The sequence below is a fragment of the Neomonachus schauinslandi genome, chromosome 9 (assembly GCF_002201575.2).
Source record: "Neomonachus schauinslandi chromosome 9, ASM220157v2, whole genome shotgun sequence".
NCBI classification, from domain to species: domain Eukaryota; kingdom Metazoa; phylum Chordata; class Mammalia; order Carnivora; family Phocidae; genus Neomonachus; species Neomonachus schauinslandi.
Window position 1 is genome coordinate 71504703 of NC_058411.1, and position 20987 is coordinate 71525689.

Consider the following 20987-nt stretch of genomic DNA (forward strand, 5'->3'; position numbering starts at 1 on the left):
CCTATGTGTGCTCTGCCCCTGGGGACACAGGGTGAAGAGCGAGCGCTCTGGTGGTGCTTGCATTCTAGTGAGGGAGGTGACAGTCAACAAGCAAATGCACTCTGGGTGGTGGTGCCCTTGCAGAGAAGTCCAGAACGGTGAATGGATGAAGAGGGAAGACGTTGCTCCTTCAGAGACTCCTCAGGGAAGGCCTCTGGTGGTGTGTCTAAGCACAGACCCGGATGGAGTGCGTGAAGGGATGAACAGTGTCGCCGCCCGGAAACATGTTGCAGGCGGAGGCAACAGCAATTGCGAAAGCTCTGAGCCCAGAGTGGGTCTGTTGTGTGGCAAGAGCAAGGAAGCAGCCAGGGTGGCTTGAGTGGAGTGACAGTGCAGATGCCAATGCCCAAGGGGGCCGTGTTAGGGCTGTCTTCCTAGGACTTCCCTCATGTACCACGTGGGCCTGACCCCCGAGGGGAATGAAGGGGCAGGCCAGCGGGGCAGTGGCCTGGGTATAAAAAGGCACTATGTGCTCCTTGGAGTAATTCAGACGTTCGGTGCCAATGAACTCCAATTTCCGTCTGGGTCTCCTGGTGAATGGTAAGTTGGCTCCCATCCACAGACAGAACCCTTGATGACTGCTTACCTGGGCTGTCTGTCTCTAGGATAATCTTGCAACACGCAGGTACAGGTATAAGTTGCAGGGTGCAGCCCTGAGATTGGCCAGTGGGTCGCTGTAGGGAGGCAGGAGTTACAGCTGGAAATCTGCGAATGCCCCATGCACTGTGAAGTGTCATCCCCACCCCGCCAGAGAGATTGACGCTCTTGTCCGCAATTTAAATGCTTCAATATGCCCACCGAGAAACGACTTCAGAAAGTTGCACGTAATGAAGTCATAGAATAAGCTCTCATTTTGAATAGGAAGAATGAGGCTTCCCGTTTTGATTCCAAGAAAATCGGTATTTCTCCACCTCTGCTAAGTCGACGTTCAACAGATACTTAAAGGATCCTGATTTGAAGGGGTGCCAACTCGTTAGCTTGCCCAGGGGGCCAGAGCTGGCTCTTACCTGGTGGCACGTGCATCCCCTGAACCAACTGGGGACCCGAGCTGTGAGTGGGCTTGTGCTGGGGCATCTGGCTCTTCCCGCACAAGTGGTCTTCCTTAGCATGTGTGGCCTGACACAGGGGCTGAGTTCCAGAGCCCTAATGACGGAGCCTACGCCCTCCTCAGGACGAAGGATAGTATTTGAGTGGGAGATGAGTAGGAGACGGAATGAGGGGAACAGGCAAACAGGAGGGCACTGTCAGTCGCTGGGAGAGCTTAAGTGCTCTGTAAATGTAGGGCAACAAGGAAGATCAGGGGCTGAGGTGGGGAACAGGAGGAGCTGAGACTGGGTAGAGAAGGTGCCTAGAGGCGGGCAGGCGACCAGGTCCTCTGGGTCTGACCAGGCAGTCCCAGCTCCAGCCCATCCCCTGGCCCCTCCCCGCTGCCGGCCAGAGTCACACATGTGTTTTCCTGTTTTCCATTTCGGTCCCCGTCACCCTCTGCCTTTTCTGCTCCTCGGAGTCAACAGCTGCTGCAGCTCGAGCCTTAGCCGGCTTGCCTTCCTAGCACCTTCCCCTCCCCTGCCCCACAGCGTGCTGGTAGCCCCTCCTCCTCGCACCTGCCCAAAGGTCACGGGACAGGTAAGAGGTGGGAGAGGAGGGACTATAAGGCGAGAGGGGAAGTGCAGGAGGAGGATGGAGTGAGCGTCCTGAAAACTGGCTCACTGGAGACCCAAGAGCCTGTTGTCTCGGTCCTGGCCCCGGCCCTCCCCAGGCAGAGCCCTCTGCCCAGAAACTTTGGCCCTACGCTAATGGGAGCCCTGGCCACAGGAGTAAACAATTTCTTGTTTCACTTTTTTTTTTTTAAAGGGACTATCGGAGCCACAGTGGACTATAGAAAAACAAATGGAGAACTGGGGAGGGAGGAGCTGAGCTTCCAGCTTGGGGTGATGGGGGCATCCAGCTGAACCACAGTGTGTTTTCTGTTTCTGTTGTTAGGGGAGGCAGCACAGACCAGTTGGAGCTAGGAAGGCAGGACATGGGGTCTCTGGGAGAGAAACTATCTTCTCAACATTTAGCTCTTGAGCTTGACCGAGCAGCCAAGACCCTGAACTGTGGGCTGGTCCCTGGAGGAAGTATGCTTTGGCGTTGCCATTCATGGGTGGCTTTGGGGTCAGGGGCTTCACTGGCTGTTGTGCTGGGCATGGCACACTCGGGACCCTGTGCTTGGGTTCTCTGAACCCCTGAATCTGAAACTTCACCCATAGGCTGCAAGATGAGTGTGTTGTCCTGGTACCTGCACCAGGTCCTCAGAGTTGAATGCACTTCAGGCAGGAAGAAGACGGGGTGTTGTGTATCAGGAACGCTGCTATCTCTTGGGGTTCCAGACTCTGCAAGGCTCTCCTGTAAAGCCTGGGGTGGGAGAGCCCTTGGGGAGAGGTCCTGCTGGTCCCAGGCTGCCTGAATGGTGGAGGCATTGCTGGAGTCTCTGGGAGGAACGTGAGCTGCTGGAGACGGTGCCTTCCTGCCCACAGCCGCTGGTGCTAAGCAGTGGTTGAGGAAGGAGGGGGCATCTTTTCTCTGGAGGGCAGCCTCCCCTGCCCAGTGTGCGCAGACTGAGAAGTAGGCTAGGGAGATTCCACTGACAGCACTTCCTGGGGGCGCCGCTAGGGTGTGCTGTCTGCCGGAGTGTGGGTTTCACCCCCGTGGGTTTCTGTCTAAAGAGTCCCTGATGAGGACTTCGCTTTTCCCCAGCCGGGGACTAAACCCTGCACACTTCTTCCCCACTCTCCCTCACGGGTTCCCCTTCCTTCGTCCGCCCTTCATTCCTTTCCTTTATGTTCCACCCACCCCTTGGTGCCAGTAAATGTGGTCTTAAAATGGCAGGCGGGGTGATGTATTTCCGTGTGTTTTTGTTTGCTAAGCAGTGGGCACCCTAGCAATAGCATCGCTGCCAAGAGGACTTGCGGTCGCCTCTCATCCCTGCAAAGGATGAGAAAGGGGAGGAGCAGCCGGGAAGGAGATGGACCGGCTTAGTTGGAGCCTTTAGCCTAGCCTGCAGGCTGAAGGATGGCAGAGGCTCTCTGTTTAATCTAATCACACCCTCCCCCAGGTAATTCACGAGGGAGCCAACTGAAGTGTTTTCCTGTCTGAGGGGAAGGCCTGGCAATGGGGCAGGTCGGAGCAGGTCGGATTGGGTGGGAGGTGGGGGGAGATAGCACAGTGCCGATTCACAGCCCGGGCTCTGCTGGAGAGCCTCGTGGCTGCCTCGCTGGTTTGGCACCCTGGCACGTGACTTAGTGCCTGCCTTAAGGGGCTGCAGGCAGGTTTGGATGAGATCAGGCATTTGGGTGCTTAGCAGTATGTCTGGCACTGGGTAAGTGCTCCATTAAAGACAGCTATCATTAAAGGAGCGTGGAGGGGGCAGCCGGAAGGCAAGGACAGGCTCCTCTGGAGGGATTTCCAGATATTTGTGAGGATGGCTTGGGAGAAGCATGATCTTTGGGAAGGCTGACACCAGGATATTCCTTTCGGTTAAAAAAAAGAAAAAGATTTAAGGGGCTAGAATGCAAAGATGTAGGGTAGAGATAAGGCCCCCCTACCCCCCTGGGGATTTTTAGATCTTCATTCTCTGGTTGTAGAATAACCAAAAAGGGTTAGAAAGAGTGTGGGAAGGGACCGAGAGATTTCAGAATGGATAGGATGTATTTCTGTTGGTAAAAGAGTCCCGGGATACCAGATTGAAGTAGACTATGAAGATAGAATATGTGATTTACAAAAAATGCTTGACTTTCTCTGTTCTGGGCCTGTCTGTCCTGTCTGTCCAGGATAGCTCAATGAAATCTTATTTCTCCATATTTTTTAGGAAACTGGACTAAACTTGTATGTGGGGAAGGTGTTTTTAGGAATTTATGGTTTCTTTTGAGGATGAAAGGGCACTTGAGCAGGGAGGGGAAGCAGCCAGGGGTTTGAGTCTCATTTCTTGACCTTGTTTCCTTGGGAGTAGGTTGAGGCTCAGCCTTGGGGTCATGGCTCAAATTTGGGGGCAGCCATCCTTTGCTCTGAGGGGAAGTGTGCAGAGTTCCTCTCTTAGGATGCCTGTCACGAGGCCACGAAGCGTGGGGACTGCACTTAGACTTCCTCTAATCTCAGCACAGCAACACGCCTTTGTGGCACCCTTGCCACCTCCCTGCCTTTCTTGTTGGCGGGGGGGGGGGGGGTCCTGGGGGACGGGGGGATGGTGCATTCCTTCTCAGCCGCCCGCCCCGTCCTCAGCTAATTGCCTCAGGGCCAGCCTCCCTGGGGCTGCAGAAATTGCGCCCAGCCACCATCGTTTCTTCTGGGCCCTCAGTCCCGGAGCAGCGCTGACAAAGGAGATTCCTGAGAGAGTGCCTTATCACGGAAAGTGCTGAGCCTAGAGCTCCTAGCTGCGCCTTTTGCAGATGTGAAGGGCCCGTGAACCTTGGACCCAGACAGTTGCTTAACACTCCTCTCCCCCTCCCTCACCCCCTCCACCCATCTTGACTTCTCGATTTGATTTAAATCCAGAAGCATTTGCCTGGCCTTTCCTTTTACCGCTGGCTGGAAAGGAGGAGCGGTCAGGCCACGGTTCCTAGAGGCTGCGTCTCTGTGACTGCCACTGCGGGAACCTGCTGGAACCCGGGGCCAGGGAGTGAGTGTGCTGCGCCCCCGTGCCCCCCCCCCCCCCCCGCCCCGCTCACCTTGCCCACCCACTGTGCTGCTGGGGGCGGGGGGAGGCTGGCCAATCACTTCCTCTCCCCAGTGCCTCTGGCTCTAGACCTCTCCCCTTGCTGGGCCAGCCTCCCTCTCTTGCTCCCGGCAGTCCCCTGCTCTGCCGGGCGGGCACCTGCGGACGCTTCCGCGACTTCCCAGCCTCGGCTTTGCGTCTTTGGGTGCTGACTCTCTGGCTGCAACTCCTGGGTGGGGAGCCATCAGCTGCCTCCAATCACCTCGAGGTTGGGCTGTCCCTGTGGGTCACCCTTCTCTCATTCATACTTTTTTGGGTGATGCAGCTATGCTGATGTGAGGGAGTTACAGCAGGAAGCCTGGAATACTAGGGGCTGGGAAAGAGGTCTGGGAAGGAAAAGCAAGGAAAAGAGGAGAATCACCTGTCTTCTTTCTTCCAGGGCGGGGTGGGGCTGCTTGGGCTTTGCTAGGGCTGCCGACTTCACGTAAGGGTGGTTAAGAGCGGCTCCCTGAGCAGGGGGAGGGTTGTAGGTTTCCAGCAAGAGGTCCCCAAAGCCTTTAGGTTTGCCAGAGCCCGTGTCCTTTGTGGGGGGGCGAGAAGTTTGTGAGGAGAACCCACAGATAGGCTGGTTGCAAGGTTGGTTCCTCACGTTGCAGCTCAGCGCAGGTAACAAGTGAGACAGAAATTAGAGGGAAGACAGACTGGGGGTGAGGCTGAAAAACGCGGACTCAAATCATGAGGGTTATACCTGGGAACTGCCAACTTGCCTTTTATCACAGCAGACTCAGATAGAACCAGGATTTAGTTTTCTCTTTTGTCAATCTGGTGGGCAGCACCATCCTAGTGAGGAGAAACAGCTGCTTTCTCTCTAGGCAGTGAGGGCCTTCCCTTAAAAATTTCCAGTTGGGGTTATTTTAATGAGCCAGCTGGAGAAGAAGAGGTTAATGGGAGGTGGGAGGCCAGAGAGAGCTCTCTGAGCTGGGGCGGGGGGTGGGGGTGTGGCAGGACATTGCCCATATTGACCACTATGGGCAAGAGTTCTATGTAATTACCAACCACCTGATCTATATCTTCATCTTTTTTCCTTAGAACGCAATGCCAAGAAGCTGGTGACGGCCATCTTCTTCTCCGCCATGGCTAACAGCATTAAGTATGAAGTGGCCTCCCAGCAGGAGGGGGATGCTCCCCCCTCGGCCGATGAAGCCAGCCCAGGGTCCGAGCAGGTAAAGCTGAAGAAGGAGATCTCGCTGCTTAATGGCGTGTGCCTGATTGTGGGGAACATGATTGGCTCGGGCATCTTTGTCTCCCCCAAGGGCGTGCTCATGTACAGTGCCTCCTTTGGCCTCTCCCTGGTCATCTGGGCTGTTGGGGGCCTCTTCTCCGTTTTTGGGGCCCTTTGTTATGCGGAATTGGGCACCACCATTAAGAAATCTGGGGCCAGCTATGCCTACATCCTCGAGGCCTTCGGGGGATTCCTTGCCTTCATCCGACTCTGGACCTCACTCCTCATCATCGAGCCCACCAGCCAGGCCATCATTGCCATCACCTTTGCCAACTACATGGTGCAGCCAATCTTCCCGAGCTGCTTCGCCCCCTATGTTGCTGGGCGCCTGCTGGCCGCTGCCTGCATCTGTAAGTGGGGCCGGGGCAGGAGGTGTGGGCTGGAGCACCAGGGCAGAGGCTGGGATGTGAGTCCAGTAAGCCAGCAGAAGGAGCTGGAAGGGAATGCCTCTGACACACACTCTTGTTGTTTTTATTTTATTATTATTATTTAAAGATTTTATTTTTAAGTAATCTCTACCCCCCCAATGTGGGGCTTGAATTTAACAATCCTGAGATCAGGAGTTGCATGCTCTACCTACTGAGCCAGCCAGGTGCCCCCTTTTATTGTTTTTACATTCGTGTATGCTTCCTGTGAAAATTCAAACAGTAGTAAAGTGTAAAAACAGACAAAAACAAGCAAAACAGCAAAGAGAACAATTTATCTTTCCCCCATTTTCCCATGGTGAGCCCCATTAGCAGTTTGTATGCCCTTCCTTTTTCTTTTTCCTTCAAGAAGTGTAGTGTTTTTGTTTTTTTGATGGATTAATTAATTAATTAGGCACCATGCCCAGTGTGGAGCCCAATGGGGGCTTGAACTCACGACCCTGAGATCAAGACCTGAGTTGAGACCAAGAGTCAGATGCTTAACTGACTGAGTCACCCAGGCGCTCTTCAAGAAGTGTTTTTTTTTCTGTTTTTAAAAAATGGGATCATAATACATATATAATCCTACAGTTTTTGCTTTTTTCCCAGAATTTACCAGTGACATTTTCTACTTAAGGATCTACTTTTTAAAAAAAAGTTTCATGGTGTTCCATGTTAATTTTAAGGCTGTATTGTGTAACAAATCAGTCCTCTGTTAGTGGCCGCTTAAGTTGGTTCCAGTTTTTCTGTCATACAGGTAATGCTCTGGTGAATATCCTATTGCGTTCGCATGAGTTTTTCTGTGGCCTAGATTCTTCTTCTTTTTTTTTTTTTTTTAAGATTTTATTTATTTATCTGAGAGAGAGAGAGAGAGAGAAAGAGAGAGAGAGAGAGATCATGAGCAGGGGGGGACGGGTATAGGGAGAAGCAGGCTCCCCGCTGAGCAAGGAGCCCAATGCGGGACTCGACCCCAGGACCCCGGGATCATGACCTGAGCCGAAGGCTCCCTTGACTTTTGCTCTGTCTCATAAATAACGCATTTAAACCTAATACATTCAACAAAGCCACATTGGAGGTACCGAGAAGCTGATCCTCTATAGCCCCATCCCTCCGGTGCCTCTGTTTTGGAAAAATGCCCTCCTAGCCTGAAACCTTGGAGACCCTTTCCATGCCCCAACTGTGGAGAAGCTCAGAGCTTCTGTGTTTTAAGGAGTAACTATCCAGCAGCGGCAGCTGTGAAGTGCAGGTGTTTTGTACCAGGTGCAGTTGCTTCCTGGATCAATCTTGTCCAGGCAGCCTCATGTCCCCTTTTCTTGAGGTTTCTCCACTGCCCCATCTTACTCCTCAGCTTCCTCCCCAGCCTCCCTGCTTTCACTGTTGCAGAGACCTGGGTGTCTGTGTGGGGCCCCCCTGTGCTTTGTGTGCCCATGTGTGTGGCTCGGACTCATCTTTGTGTATCTTTGTGTTTGGGGGTGTCTGTCCTGCATGGCAACAATCAGGGAGGGGTGGAAGGCACTGCCTTGTGTTACAAGGAGGAGGTTCTCCCTTGAGGTCTTAAATGTGATCTGTAATTTCTCTTGCATCATTTACAGATGATCTGGTAGGTTGACTTACTGGTGAAACTAATTTTAGGATCTGTCAGGCTCGAGGTGCCCTCAAATGTGGGCATACAGTTACATATCTTGTGTGGTGTAAGGATTATTCCATCTAAGTAAAATTTCCAAGATGGCTGCATCCCTTAAGCCCTAGGATCCTATTATGCTAATCATCTTTGTCGCAGTCTCTTTAAAACCGATGATATGTGTCCTTGCCTTCATAACTTTGGGTGACTCAGAGTCACCAATACCGTCTCAATTCTTGTATGACTGTGAGGCCTTCCCAAGCCACTGGGGTGATGATTAGTGTTTACTTCCTCAGTGGCTTCAGAGTGCTGGCCTGACTTTAGTTCATCAGGTTTCATTCTTTACGGTTTTGATCTGTGTCATCTGATAGCTGTTCCTTGATTCTGGCATCGGGCCTACCTCCATCCGTCACCCCCTTTTTAATTCGCCATGTCTGCCTTGGGAGCAGAGATGGCCTCAAACTCTTGTACACCCAAGTACACATACGCACGCCGGTACACCCTTGTAAGAATACATGCGAAGTAACCACAGTTTATGATCAGTCTGCAGAGCTCCCCAGGTAATAAAAGACGCAGTTGTGTGCATGGATTTATGGCATATATTTGACGCAACTCTGATAGAGTGACAAGCGCACGAGACTTGTGTTTGAGGCTGGGCTCAAGACCTGTGTGACCCTAGGCAAGATGCAGTTACTGTTTTCCAGGCTGCTGCATGGATAAAGTGAGATTCAGTGAAAACCATAAATCATGACTCAAGTGCAATGTATTGGTGGTGATTATGTTTAAAATTTCTCTCTTGGCTGTTTCTAGGACTTTGTTCTGTCTTTAATAACTTCTGAGGAACCTAGAGATCTGGAAGAAGGTTCAGAAGGGCAACCAAGATTGTAAGTAAGAATTAGGGACCTATGATTCATAAGCTTCTTCCTTCAGCCATTGTCTAATGAGCACCCAATACATGTCAGATGCGGAGACCTAGAAGGACATTCTGTCCATATGTCCAGCTATGTGGTAATATCTCGTTTATCTAACCGTAGCCATTCAGGAGAAAGCCAGCAGGTAGGCCTAGAAGCATCCAAGAAAGAGAGTAATTTTAAACATAACAATCATCAGTATGTTACACTTGAGTCATGATTTATGGTTTTCACCGCATCTCACTTCACTCGCTTGGCAGCCTGGAGGTAAACCATCCCCGCATTTGCCTAGCGTCACGCGGCTGCTGAGCCCTCCCTCAAACACAGGCCTGGCGCCCCTGTCACTCTACTAGAGTTGGCAGATACATGCCAACGATTGACGCACAAGATGAGGACTGAGGCTAAATCTTCAAATTTAGCAAGAGAAGGGATTTAATATAGAACATTCCTTCATTCAGGGATCATTTAGGGCATACTCTGTGCTAGATATTACACGTAGTGCTGGGAAGCAAAGAAGAAAAAAGTATGGCCCTTGCCATCCAAGACCTCCTAGTCGAGGAGGGAGACAGATACGTTGCCCAGTAGTTCTCATGCGGTAGAGCAGGTGTGGTGATAGGGGCACCATGGGAGCGAGCAGGACAACTTTCTTCCTGTGGGGAGGAGAGCGTAGGAAGACCTCACAGAGACCATGTTGTCTAAACTGCATTTTGGAAAGATCCATAGCTGTCTCCTATGACACTTCTCACAGAAGGAACTGCATGTGAAAAGGTGTGGAGGTGCAAAAAGGCATGGAATGTTCAGGGAATTCAGGTGGTTGGTGTGGCTGGAATGTGGGGTGGGAGAGGGTGAGAAGATAGAGACTGGAAATGTAGCCCAGGGCCAGCTCCGGACGGGTTTATATGTTGCCTAAACAGGTTAGACTTTATCTGGAAAGTGGGGGGACGCTGTTGATTGTGAGTGGGGAAGCAAAATCAGATTTGCTTGGGAGAAGAACTCTGGTGGCCACGTGGAGTGTTTTTGGCAAGTGTGAGAGTCCGAAGGTGGGCAGACCGGTTTAGGGAGCTGAAACCTGAGTCCATGTGAAGGATAGTGAGGCGTGTACTGTGGGCAAGGCCTTTGGACCAGAGATGAGGGGATGGATAAAGAAATAGTTAGAAGGTGGAATTTCTAGGACTAATGGCTGGAGGTATGTCGGGGAGCTCTCAGAGGTGATGCTAAGGGTTCAAGCTTGGACAGGTGGGCAGTGTTGGGGCCTCCATCTGAAATGGGAAGGTGAGCTGAGTGATGAGCAGAGGGGCATCTGGGGCTTCTGCTGGGCTGCTTATGGGGCCCTTCCCTGAGCAGTGCCTTCCTTGGGTCTTTTGTGACCCAAAGTTGGTCATTTTCCCATCCACGGAGTCCTACTTATCGAAAAAAGAAACTGATGTGTAAATGATGATGCTAGTCTATGGCTGTACAATGGTGAGTGTACATGTGTAATTTCTAATGACCAGAAGGTGAGTGCTCACTGTCAAGGCTTCTTAATACCACAGTCCCTAGGAAACCCATTGAGTAATCAGGGAATTGCTTGCAGGGCATGGAATCAGAACAAAGGAAGAAAGTTTTGACCATGGAAGAAAAACTTACCGAACGTGATGGGCTCTATAAAATACGGAGCTGAGAGGTAGAGCAGGGAACTCGATGGTGTGGTGGTGGAGATAGGCAAAAGTAGCCAATGAAACCTATATATGGTCGGTCAGTGCTGGGAGGGGGTGGAGAGCGCCTTACTCAGGAGATGTCTGCATGCAACACTGAAGGATGAAATGGAGTCCAGGCATGGTTGAAGCGCCTGCTTAGCATGGCCCGCGAGTCCTGCTCCATCTCTCTTCTCTCTGACCTCTCTTTCACCCTCACTTTCTCTGTTCCAGCTTCACCGGCCCTCTTGTTTTTCCTCCAGTTTGCCTGGCCTGTTCCTGCTTCAGGGGTTTTGTACTTTATTGTGCCTTCTGCTGGGAAGGCTCTTTCCCCAGACACCCTCAGAGCCTGCCCCCCAGCCCCACTCCATTCATGTCTTTGTATAGATATTACCTCACCGGAGACTTATCCTGTCTAAAGTGGTCACTCTCAGTTTCCCATCCTGTTTTGTTTTCCTTTATAGCCCTTGTCTCCATCTGGCATTAAGTATTTACTTGTTGATTGTCTGTCTTTCCCTCTAGAATGTAAACATCACAAGAGTAAGCACTTTCTGTTGCTCACTGCTGAATCTCCAGCCTCTAGAACAGTGCCTGGCATCTGCTAGGTACTCAATAAAATTGAGGGAATGAATGAATGAAGAAGGGGCAAGGACATTTTAGGCACAGGGATGTAAAGGACAGGCAATGTAAAGCACAAAGGGGAGAAAAAGTACGGGGTGTGGGGTGTGTGGGGGCCATTGTGGGATGTGAGGGGACAAAGGGAGGCAAGGGGCTAGAGCCCGAGGCAAATAAATGTTCCTAGGGAGTTTAGATTTTACCCTAAAGCATCTGAGGAGCCACTGAAGGGTTTTAAGCAGGGGAACGGTGTAGCTGGGGTGGGACTTAAGAGCAAGGCTGGTGGCAGAGACACAGATTAGGAAACTCTGTGGCAATCCAGGCAGGAAATGACAGAAGCCTGAACTAGGACGGTGGCAGAGGGAGTGTGGCTTACTTAGGCGATGGTGTCTCCAGGAAAGGACAGGTAGGGGAGCAATTTTGAAGGTTTAATCAGTATAACCAACGATACTCATTGGGATGTCTGGTGTAAGAGAGATGTAGGTGATGAGGAAAGCATTCACCAGCCTGTAAATTCTGTGCCACAGGGGCTAAGCCTGTCTTAGGATCCACTGTATCCCCAGCAAAGAAACAAAGAGAGAAGCTTGATAAACATTGCTTGAATGAAAAGCTGAGGTTTCTGGTTTGGGTAGGCGGTGGCATCATTTACGGGGGTGGGTAAGATGGAATCATGTTGCGTTTGAAATTTATTTGTAGGATAGTAGGTGGATTTGCCCATTTGGAGCTCAGGAAAGAGATGGGGCTTGAGATTGGCAAATGCTTCGTGACTACTTGTTGAATGTTCATTTTCCCAGCACTACTCGTTGTCTTTATGGAGCTCTTGGTGTGTGCGTGTAAGTGCGTGTGCATGAGCATGCTGGGGGCGGGGCAGGATGGGCAGCCCAACACAAGATTACAATGGATTATGATGAGTGTTTTGATTGATTAGGCACAAGGAGGCACAGGAGGTGACCTAAGCTAGCCTATGAGTTTGGAAACTCTCCATAAGGAAGTTTAAGCTGACACCCGAATGATGAATTAACCAAGAGCAGATAGGGTAGTGGAGCATCTCAGGCAGCAAGAACAGAATGTATGAAAACTTGAAGACAAGAAGGATATTTTTGAGACTCGTTTCAATACAGGAGTTCAGGGTTGGCTGCGATATTGAGTTTAAGATAGGAAATGTTGAGAGCTGGCTTGCAGGGGTAGGCGGAAATGGTAGGATAGGTTGTTCAGGGCTTTATAAACTGTTCTAGTTATTATTGTTATATAACAAATCACTTAAAACTTAGTGGCATAGACTAACAGCCATTTCATTCATTCATTCACTCATTCATTCATTCATTTTTAAAATAATAACTCCATACCCAGTGTGGGGCTTGAACTCACAACACTGAGATTAAGAGTCGCGTGTTCTACTGGCGGAGCTAGCCAGGTGCCCCACAGCCATTTTATTCTTGTATGGTTTCTGTAGCTCAGGAATTTGAGAAGGGCTAAGTGGGGCAGTGCTGGCTCAGGGTCTTATGTGGTTGTGGTCAGATGGTGGCAGGAGCTAGAACAAGGAGGTGCTGAAGAAGATGGGGACTAGCTGGGCATCTTTTTCTTTTCAAGTTGTACTAGATGTGTCTTTCCATGCAGTCTCTCCCTATGGACTGTGTTGCGTTTCTTCACATAATGGCAGCCCCAGAGCAATCAAACTGTTTACTTGGCAGCCGAAGACTTCAAGAATGAGTATGTCAGCAACCAAAGGAGAAGCTGCGTTGCCTTTTATGACCTAGCCTCTGAAATCACAGGGCGTCCCTCCTGCTGTACTCTGTAGGTAGAGACATTCACAGAAGACCATCCATTCCTGAGACGAAGAGGCACAGACCCTCTCTCTGGATGGTCAGAGTGTTAAAGTCACATTGTATGAAAAGCATATGGGTTGGGAGATATTGTTGAGACATCTTTGGAAAATACAATCTATTGCACAAACCGTATTAAGGAGTTTGGTGGGCTTTCTCCTAAGGCAATGAAAAACCTCTTTAGGTGTAAAACAGAAGAATGACTTGTGTCATTTGTGATTTAGATCTTAGAATTTGTGTTTATTTTTTATTTTTTAAGATTTTATTCGTGAGAGAGTGAGAGAGAGAGCACAAGTAGGGGGAGCAGCAAGCAGAGGGAGAAGCAGACTCCCTGTATAGCAAGGAGCCTGATGTGGGGCTCCATCCCAGGACCCTGGGATCATGAACTGAGCAGAAGGCAGACACTTAACTGACTGAGCCACCCATGCATCCCGAATTTGTGATTTTTAGGAAGTTACTCTGACTTCAGTTTGTAGAACTGAAAGCAGAGAGACCAGTTAGGAAGCTGTTACCATGATCCCTGGTGATGGTGGCTTGGATTAGAGTCATGGGATGAGAGAGGAGGAGACTGGTTTAAGACTTGGATACTAATTAGATATGGGTAGTAGTTGAGGACGATAAGATGGCCAGGTTTCTGGCTCAGGCAACTGGGTGGTTGGTGCTGCCAGTTACTTATAGGGAGTTAGACTGGAGGAGAAGTAGGTTGAGAGAAATTGATAGGATCGGTTTTGGATAGGTTGAGTTTGCACCTGCTGATGTCCGGTAGGTGGTTGGATATTCATATATATCTGAAATCACAATAGTTGGACTGGTGATATACTTTTGGGAATCATCAGTGTAGAGATGGTCATTGAAATCAGCAGATGAGATGATCTTGGGACAGGTTGTAGCAAGAGAGGAGGAAAGAGCTTAGGATAGCCTTCTCAGGAATGCCAACATTGAGGGATAAATACTCTGCAAAAAGGAGAAGAAGCATCTAGAGAAATAAGAGGGAAATGGGACGCGGTGAGTAGAAGAGAGCAATTCGAGGAGGAGTTGGTGGCCAACAGTGTGCAATCTGCTAAGGGGCCAAGCTAGATGAGGAGGGCAGTGGCCTGGATGTATCAACAGGAGGCCACTGTGACTCGAGAGGGAAATTTCAGGGCAGTGAGGGTAGGGTCAGATTTCAGAGGGATTGTTTATTCATCCAGTGAAATCTGAGTGTCTGCTATGTGCCTACCTCTGAGCTAGGCCCTAGGGATCCAAGGATGGTTGTTCCTCAGTCTGCTCTCCTGTGGCTCCCAGTTGATGGTAGAAACAGATATATAAACCATTCTATCACAGTGTGGTTAGTGTGGGGATGTGGGAGCCCAGAGCAGGGGCAGCATATCCAAGGGTGGTGGGTTTACCCTCAAAAGTAGCCTTTGTAGAGGGACTGTTAAGTAAGATAAGGCATGGAATGTCATTTGGAATTGGCAAGCAGGAGGTCAAGGAAAACTGTCTTCAGTTGGAGTGGTGGAGTGGATGTTAGTAGAGGCAAGGGGAGAGAATCTAGATAGCCTTTCCAGAAGGCTGACTCTGAAGACAAGAAGGGTGGTAGTTAGAGGGGGGGATCAAGGTTGAGGGAGGAGTTTATGGGAAAAACTTAAGTCTGCCTTAGGTTGGTTTGGGGGTATATTCCTGGAAAAGTTGGATGAAATATCCTTAACAATAAGGTCTTGCCCGTAGTTGGAATGCTTGGGTGCCCTGAGTCAGCATTTCTCTCCCTTGACCCGTGTAGAGGATCCTCTCGTCCCTTTGGGAAGCAGCAGTGCATGGTGGTTAAGAGCATGGCATCAGGCCAAATTTATGAGTCTCAGGTTCCTTATCTGTAGAATGAGGTCTCTGTCTCATGAAGGCGTGATCTATATTTTTGCCATACTTTCCTCCTTTTCTATTCAAACAGTGACCATTTCAGGAAAGCAAATAGAGTTTCTGCTTCTGTCATGGTGGCTCACTGTCCTTTTCCAGGTATAATCTTCCTTTAGAACTGCTGATGAACTACAGCCCTGGATAGGCTGGTATTGCTGCTAGACCTTGAAGTCATTTACTGATGATTGCTTAAGTAAGTTTTTTTCTACGCGTGGCTGACTTCACTCCCTGCTGATTTCATTGTCAGGGTAATCACGTGCTGTCCTCTCTGCCAGGAATTTGTCCTCCCCTCCCCCAGCCCTAGCACCCGCCTCCTCCGTGTGCTCAGTCCAGGTAACAGTGGTCCTGGTGCCCACCTGCACCCCCTTCACTGGCCTAGACTGGATGGGGTGCCTCACACTGACTTTCATAGCACCCAGTTCTTACAATTGTCCACGTTCACTTTTCTGGGAAGGCTGCGGACTGGGTCTGTATGGGGCCTGGAGCACAGCCGATGCTCAGTACATGCTGGCTGGCTGGCTGAATGAATGAATGAATGAATGAATTGGGAGTTCTGAAGGAACCTTGCTGTCCTGGTTACTTTTGGGGTGCCTGGGTGGCTCAGTCGGTTAAGCATCTGCCTTCAGCTCAGGTCTTGATCCCAGAGTCCTGGGATGGAGCCCCACATCCGGCTCCCTGCTCCTCAGGGAGTCTGCTTCTCCCTCCTTCTCTGCCTGCCGCTCCCCTTGTTTGTGCTCTATCTCAAATAAATAAGATCTTAAAAAAAAAAAAAAAGATTACTTTTCCTAACCAGAGAGGTATGCAGGTGGCCCCTCCTGAAGCCAATTATTCTGGAATCTCAGGGTTCTTTGAGGATTGGTCCAGTTTTCTGTGGTCAAAAGCCCCAACACCCCAAAGGGAGGTCATCCCACATCTTTGCATACAAATAGGGAGGCACATGGTGTTCTGGAATGTATACAAGCTTTGGAGCCTGCCATGGACTGAGTGGCCCCCGTTTTCTCAATTATAAAGACAGTTGACCTACTCTGTCCAATTAAGTTAGATGATCTGTGTAAGAATGTAAGTGACCTGACACTTTATTGTCAGCCAAAAATTGTATCTCCTGCTGCAAATTCTATTCAGTCACATGCATCTTATTAATTCACAGTCACATGTGTCTTATTAATTTCTAAATACTTTCTTCATTCTGTCTTTGGATGACATAAGAGCTGTTTTAGTTCTTAGTTCAGAGATCAGGAAGGAGGGCTGAGACCCTTCTTCCTGTTGGTGGGAGAGATGGAACTTTTCTCTTGGCAGAGTCAGGGCTAGGTGTCCAGAAGTCCGGCTCCACCCAAGTCCAGCTCCAGCTTCCCCTTTCACTACTGGGGCATTTTACTCCCCGTATTCTCGCAGGCGGTCTGCCCGCTGCACCCATGCAGGCCCCTCTGTAAACAGAGCACTGGTCTTTAGGATTCACACAGAATCTTTGTGTCCCTGATGCTTGATCCTAGTGACTTGCATGGAGTAGGTGCTTTGAGAAACGGCAGCTGGATGAATGAACAGAAGATAGGCCTCCAGCTTCCACTTGGCTGAGAAGGGCATTGCATGCTTGGGGCTCTTGGGGGCTTTTGGCTGGGGGCTGGGGCCACTGTGGGAGCTAGGCACAGGGGAGGGCACATAGCTCCTCCTGAGTCTCCCGGAGCCGCCTGTGGGACGTAGAGGACTCCGGATCTCCGCATGTTTGTCTGAGAGCTTTGGCCATGCGTCCCCATGCAGCAGCTTCTGATACCAGATGACTGATTCATGTACTTGGGCCTAATGAAGTAGAACAGCCAGATGCTCGGCCCCCAACTGATTTTTGCCCTTTGAACTTTCTCCTTGGAAGCTAGTTACTTTCCCAGAGGAGTTTTCTCAAGAGCCACTTTAGTTTGGAGGTGAGGAAGCTTACATTTCATGTCCCATATTCACACCAACAAAACAGGCTGGAGTCAGAGCTTAGGGTTCTTTGTTATGGGGTCAGTGTAAACTTTGGCACAACCTTCACCAGTATTGAGAGGGTAAAGCCTCTGCTGGTTTGGTTCCCAAGGCTCTTCAGGGGTTCACCCTTGGTCTTCTCTTTTCTTGGTTCTCTTTCTCTCTGCCTCAGAAGAGACTGAGGGGATAGCCTAAAGGGGGCTGGGGAACGAGCTAGGGACAGTGGGTCCCCACCCTGGCTTTAGAAAAATGGTAATGGCCTCTTCTCCCACCTCGTTTCCCCAACCAAATAAATCTGAACCGCTGATTAGAAGAATGGGAATTGGGGACGCCTGCGTGGCTCAGTCGGTTAGCCATCTGCCTTCGGCTTGGGTCATGATCCCGGGGTCCTGGGATTGAGTCCCACATCAGCCTGCTTCTCCCTCTCCCTTTGCAGCTCCCCCTGTTCATGCTCTCTTTCTCTCTCTGACAAATAAATAAATAAATCTAAAAAAAAAAAGAAGAATGGGCATTGGCTTGGAGAACGAGAATTGGGGAAGCAGAAAAGTTGCTGCTGAGAACTGATGGGGGCCTTGGGAAGGCCTTGGGCCTCAGTTGTCACTGTCCATTAGGATTACGCGGGGAGCTTTGAGAACATGCTGAGGCCTGGGTTCCACCCCAGAGTTGCTGACTTCATTGTCCTGGGCAGGGCCCGAGGCCTGGACTCTGTTAAAGCTTGTCGAGTGATGCCAATGTGCAGCCAGGATAGAGGGGCACTGCGTTAAGTGAAGGGTTTGGGCTTGTTCTGATCAAGGTGGTTCTGTAGGTGATGATTTCTTTTAGTGAGTACCCTTACGTAGCACACCCAAAGCAGGCAGATCATCAGACTCCCCCGGGAAGCCCCGTCTCAGGCCTCCCTCATCAGAACTGCTGGGTCGGCGCCCTGAAGCTGTAGGTAACATTCCCCGGGTGACTCTGATGCTCACTCAGGCTTGGGGTCATGTTTCTGAGGACCTGAACTGTCCCAGGTGGAGCAAACCAGGAAGGATCTGATGGACACGGACTAGGAGGCTTTGAGAAGGGAGCAGATAGTGTGGCTTAATCGGAGGGCCTGCTGGTGCAGACTGCCAGCTTGCTCCTTCAGAGTGGTGCAGGGCCATGGTGACCACCATGCTGGCTGGGTTCCAGGAGGTAGAGGAGGAGGCCTCTGGTCCAGTGACCCATAGGGTTTATGCTTGGTGTGTCTTCTTGCCAGATGCTCTCACCCATGATGTCTGAGTGAGCAGAATGGTTCTGTAGCCTGAAAGGTAAAAGAATTTGAGGACCATCTGCTGTCTGAGACCAGTAACAGCACCTAGGAAGGGTGGAAGAAACAATACATCAAGGAAGACAGGAAGAAAAATGATTTTTAAGGTGTTGAGAGTATCCTAAACCAGCATGAGACAACACAGACATACAGCAGAGAAAGGGAAGAAAGACTTGAAATTTGTGGGTTTAGGCAACATACCTGAGGCTTTTTCAGAGAGCTTACCTCTGGCCCTTCTGAGGAAATGGCAGCGCTAGTGTTCTGGAGACATCTGGGTATAGCAGGCCTGAGCAAACCAATTAAGAGGCTCGGCTGCTCCCTAGGGGCCGTGACTCTGGCTGTATGTAGAGCAGCCTAATGCAGAGACGTGGGGTTTTCCTGGAGCAACATATCACAAAGCGCTTGCTCGAGCCAGTTAAGCCCACAGACAGCTATCCTTTTGCCATCCTGTGGGATGAATGATGTCACCAGTCAGAAGATACCCGAGGTGTGTCACCGGTGACTTTGAAGTTCAAGATAGAGAACTGAGTGGAAGGTAACATTTTCATGTCTACCCATTGAAGGCTGTGTATATGAAAGCAAAAAGAGGACCTAGAACAGAGTACCCGACTGTAAATGCTAAGATACCAGAAGGCTAGACTCCGGGAAGGGATAGAGCAGATTTCATAGAGACTGGGAGAGAGATGTCTAATATGGCTTTCACCTGAAATTTTAGGGGAAAGGAGAGAAATGTACAGATGAAAGTATAAATCTGGGTATTCTAGAGGCTGTGAGGAATTATAGAGAAGTTAAATAAAGGTGGAAAAGTTGCCGGAGTAATGCATTTGGGGAAATAGGGTAGAAGATCGGGAATGATGCTTTTGGACTCCTATCTATAAACATTAAATAAGGCCAATAAACATTTGCTTTTGACTTTTACTTGTAAGGAGGAGAGAATTTCCTATTTGATTAGAATACGACCGTGAAAGCGTATACCTTGAGAAGTGGCGGCTTTCCTAGAAGACCTGAGACTGATGTGGTGCATCAGAACGAGCTTTGCCTGTATCAAGATCTGCTATAGAATGGGATGATGCTTGCTCCCTCTGGGCAAGGCCATGTTTCGATTCTTTTGATTGCATGAGAGGGAAATTTCAGTACTCCAAGATACAGTGACCTGTCAAAGGATTTTACTGCCCCCTGCCTTTTTTTTAAAGATTTTATTTATTTATTTGACAGAGAGAGAGACACAGCGAGGGAGGGAACACAAGCAGGGGGAGTGGGAGAGGGAGAAGCAGGCTTCCCACTGAGCAGGGAGCCCTGTGGGGCTCAATCCCAGGACCCTGGGATCATGACCCGAGCTGAAGGCAGACGCTTAACGACACCCAGGTGCCCCTACATCCCCCTTTTTTCATTCTGACAAATGCAGTGAACACCACCACCCTGTGCCGCCTTCCGCTCTCTGCCTGCAGGTGCGTTTCTTCTTACAGCTAAATAGGGGAAGTCTTTCTATTCTCACTCCGGTCCTCTCAGATGTGTGGCCCATCTCTTAAGGAACAAAGACACTGGCCTGTGTTAATCCTGCCTGCTTACCTGGGGAAGAATGATTACATGGTGCTGTCAGAGGCTCTCGGGTTCCACTTGGGGAATTTTCCTGAGGGTCTCCTCTAGTAATAGTGCATGGAAATAAATCCCCATCCTAAGGGAAGAAGCACGGTGGAGAGAACAAGAGGAGATCAGCAAACGGAAGTAAGAATGATGTGATTGTGGGCATAGACTGCACACCATCGGACCAGAGGGAGGAGAACTATTTTGCTTTCCTAAAAATCATGACAAAATTTATACCAAAGGGAAAATACGGTAGTGATGGAAGTCTCAACTCCCTGAGCATCTTTTGCTAAAATCTGTTTCATTCCATTAGAAGCAGTACCTCTATAAATTAAAAAAAAAAAAGTTTATTATAAAACATTTCAAACATGCAAAAATAGAGTGAATGTGATGAACTCCCAGGGTTGAAGCTCCAGCAAGAATGATTAATCACCCTTGTTTTATCTGTACTCCAACCACCCCCCTTCGTCCCACTAGGTTATTTAAAGCAAATCCAAGACATTATACCATTTAACCTGTAAAGGCTTCAGTATGAATCGCTAAAGGATAAGGATGTGATTGTTGTTGTTGTTTTATTATTATTAATTTAACATAACCGGGGGAAACGTGGCATCCTTGTGTGAAAGCGACTGTGCCTCCCCAGAGTTTGTACCTCCCAGAAAAAGAAATAGTGCATTTCCTCAGAAATACACTCTAAATCTGGGCAGAGATTGCGGAGAAGTTCAGGGAAAAGAATTTATAATCTTGTAGCTAGGGATTTAAAAAAAACAAGAAAGACCAGAAGCTTCTCTGAAATGAAATTTTCACCTATTTTATCAGAATTATTTAGGAAGAGAGGGAGAACCATGTGAACAAACCAGTGTGATCGAACACATTGCTTTTTGATAAGCTTAGATTTTTAGAAACAAGATACACAAGAGATGGTGAGAGGCAGTATAACGAGGACTAAATGCAGGAGCGACCCAGATCCACGAGAAGAGCACCCGGAGGTCGGTGCCCAGCATCAACTACGATCTGAAGAACCGACTGCAGAGGATAAAAAGCTCTAGAAGCAACATACAGAGTGAAAACAGCAAGGGCAGTTAGTTCTGTAATAACAGATGGTGGAGAGAAAGGAGAAGGCCGCAGTCCCATTTTCCTTCTAACTTTACATAGCAGAACGATTGCTAACCTAGCGAAGGTTCAATAAAAAACAGATCTAGGCCAACAAAAAA

At 49.5% G+C, this 20987-nt stretch overlaps 1 protein-coding gene across 4 annotated transcripts in view; it reads left to right on the forward strand.

The window, feature by feature from the left end:
* The first annotated feature begins 560 nt into the window (after positions 1-560).
* Positions 561-20987, forward strand: part of SLC7A7 (solute carrier family 7 member 7) — a 34451-nt gene continuing 14024 nt past the window's right edge. For 2 of the 4 annotated variants that reach the window (XM_021695356.2, XM_044917852.1), the window contains exons 1-2: positions 1522-1665; positions 5822-6364. In XM_021695356.2, coding sequence (XP_021551031.1) covers positions 5866-6364 — 499 coding nt within the window. In that variant the 5' untranslated portion in view covers positions 1522-1665; positions 5822-5865. Of the gene's footprint in view, positions 580-1521; positions 1666-4623; positions 4697-5821; positions 6365-20987 lie in introns of those variants that run through there. The other 2 variants (XM_044917851.1, XM_044917850.1) reach the window with 2 other exon arrangements.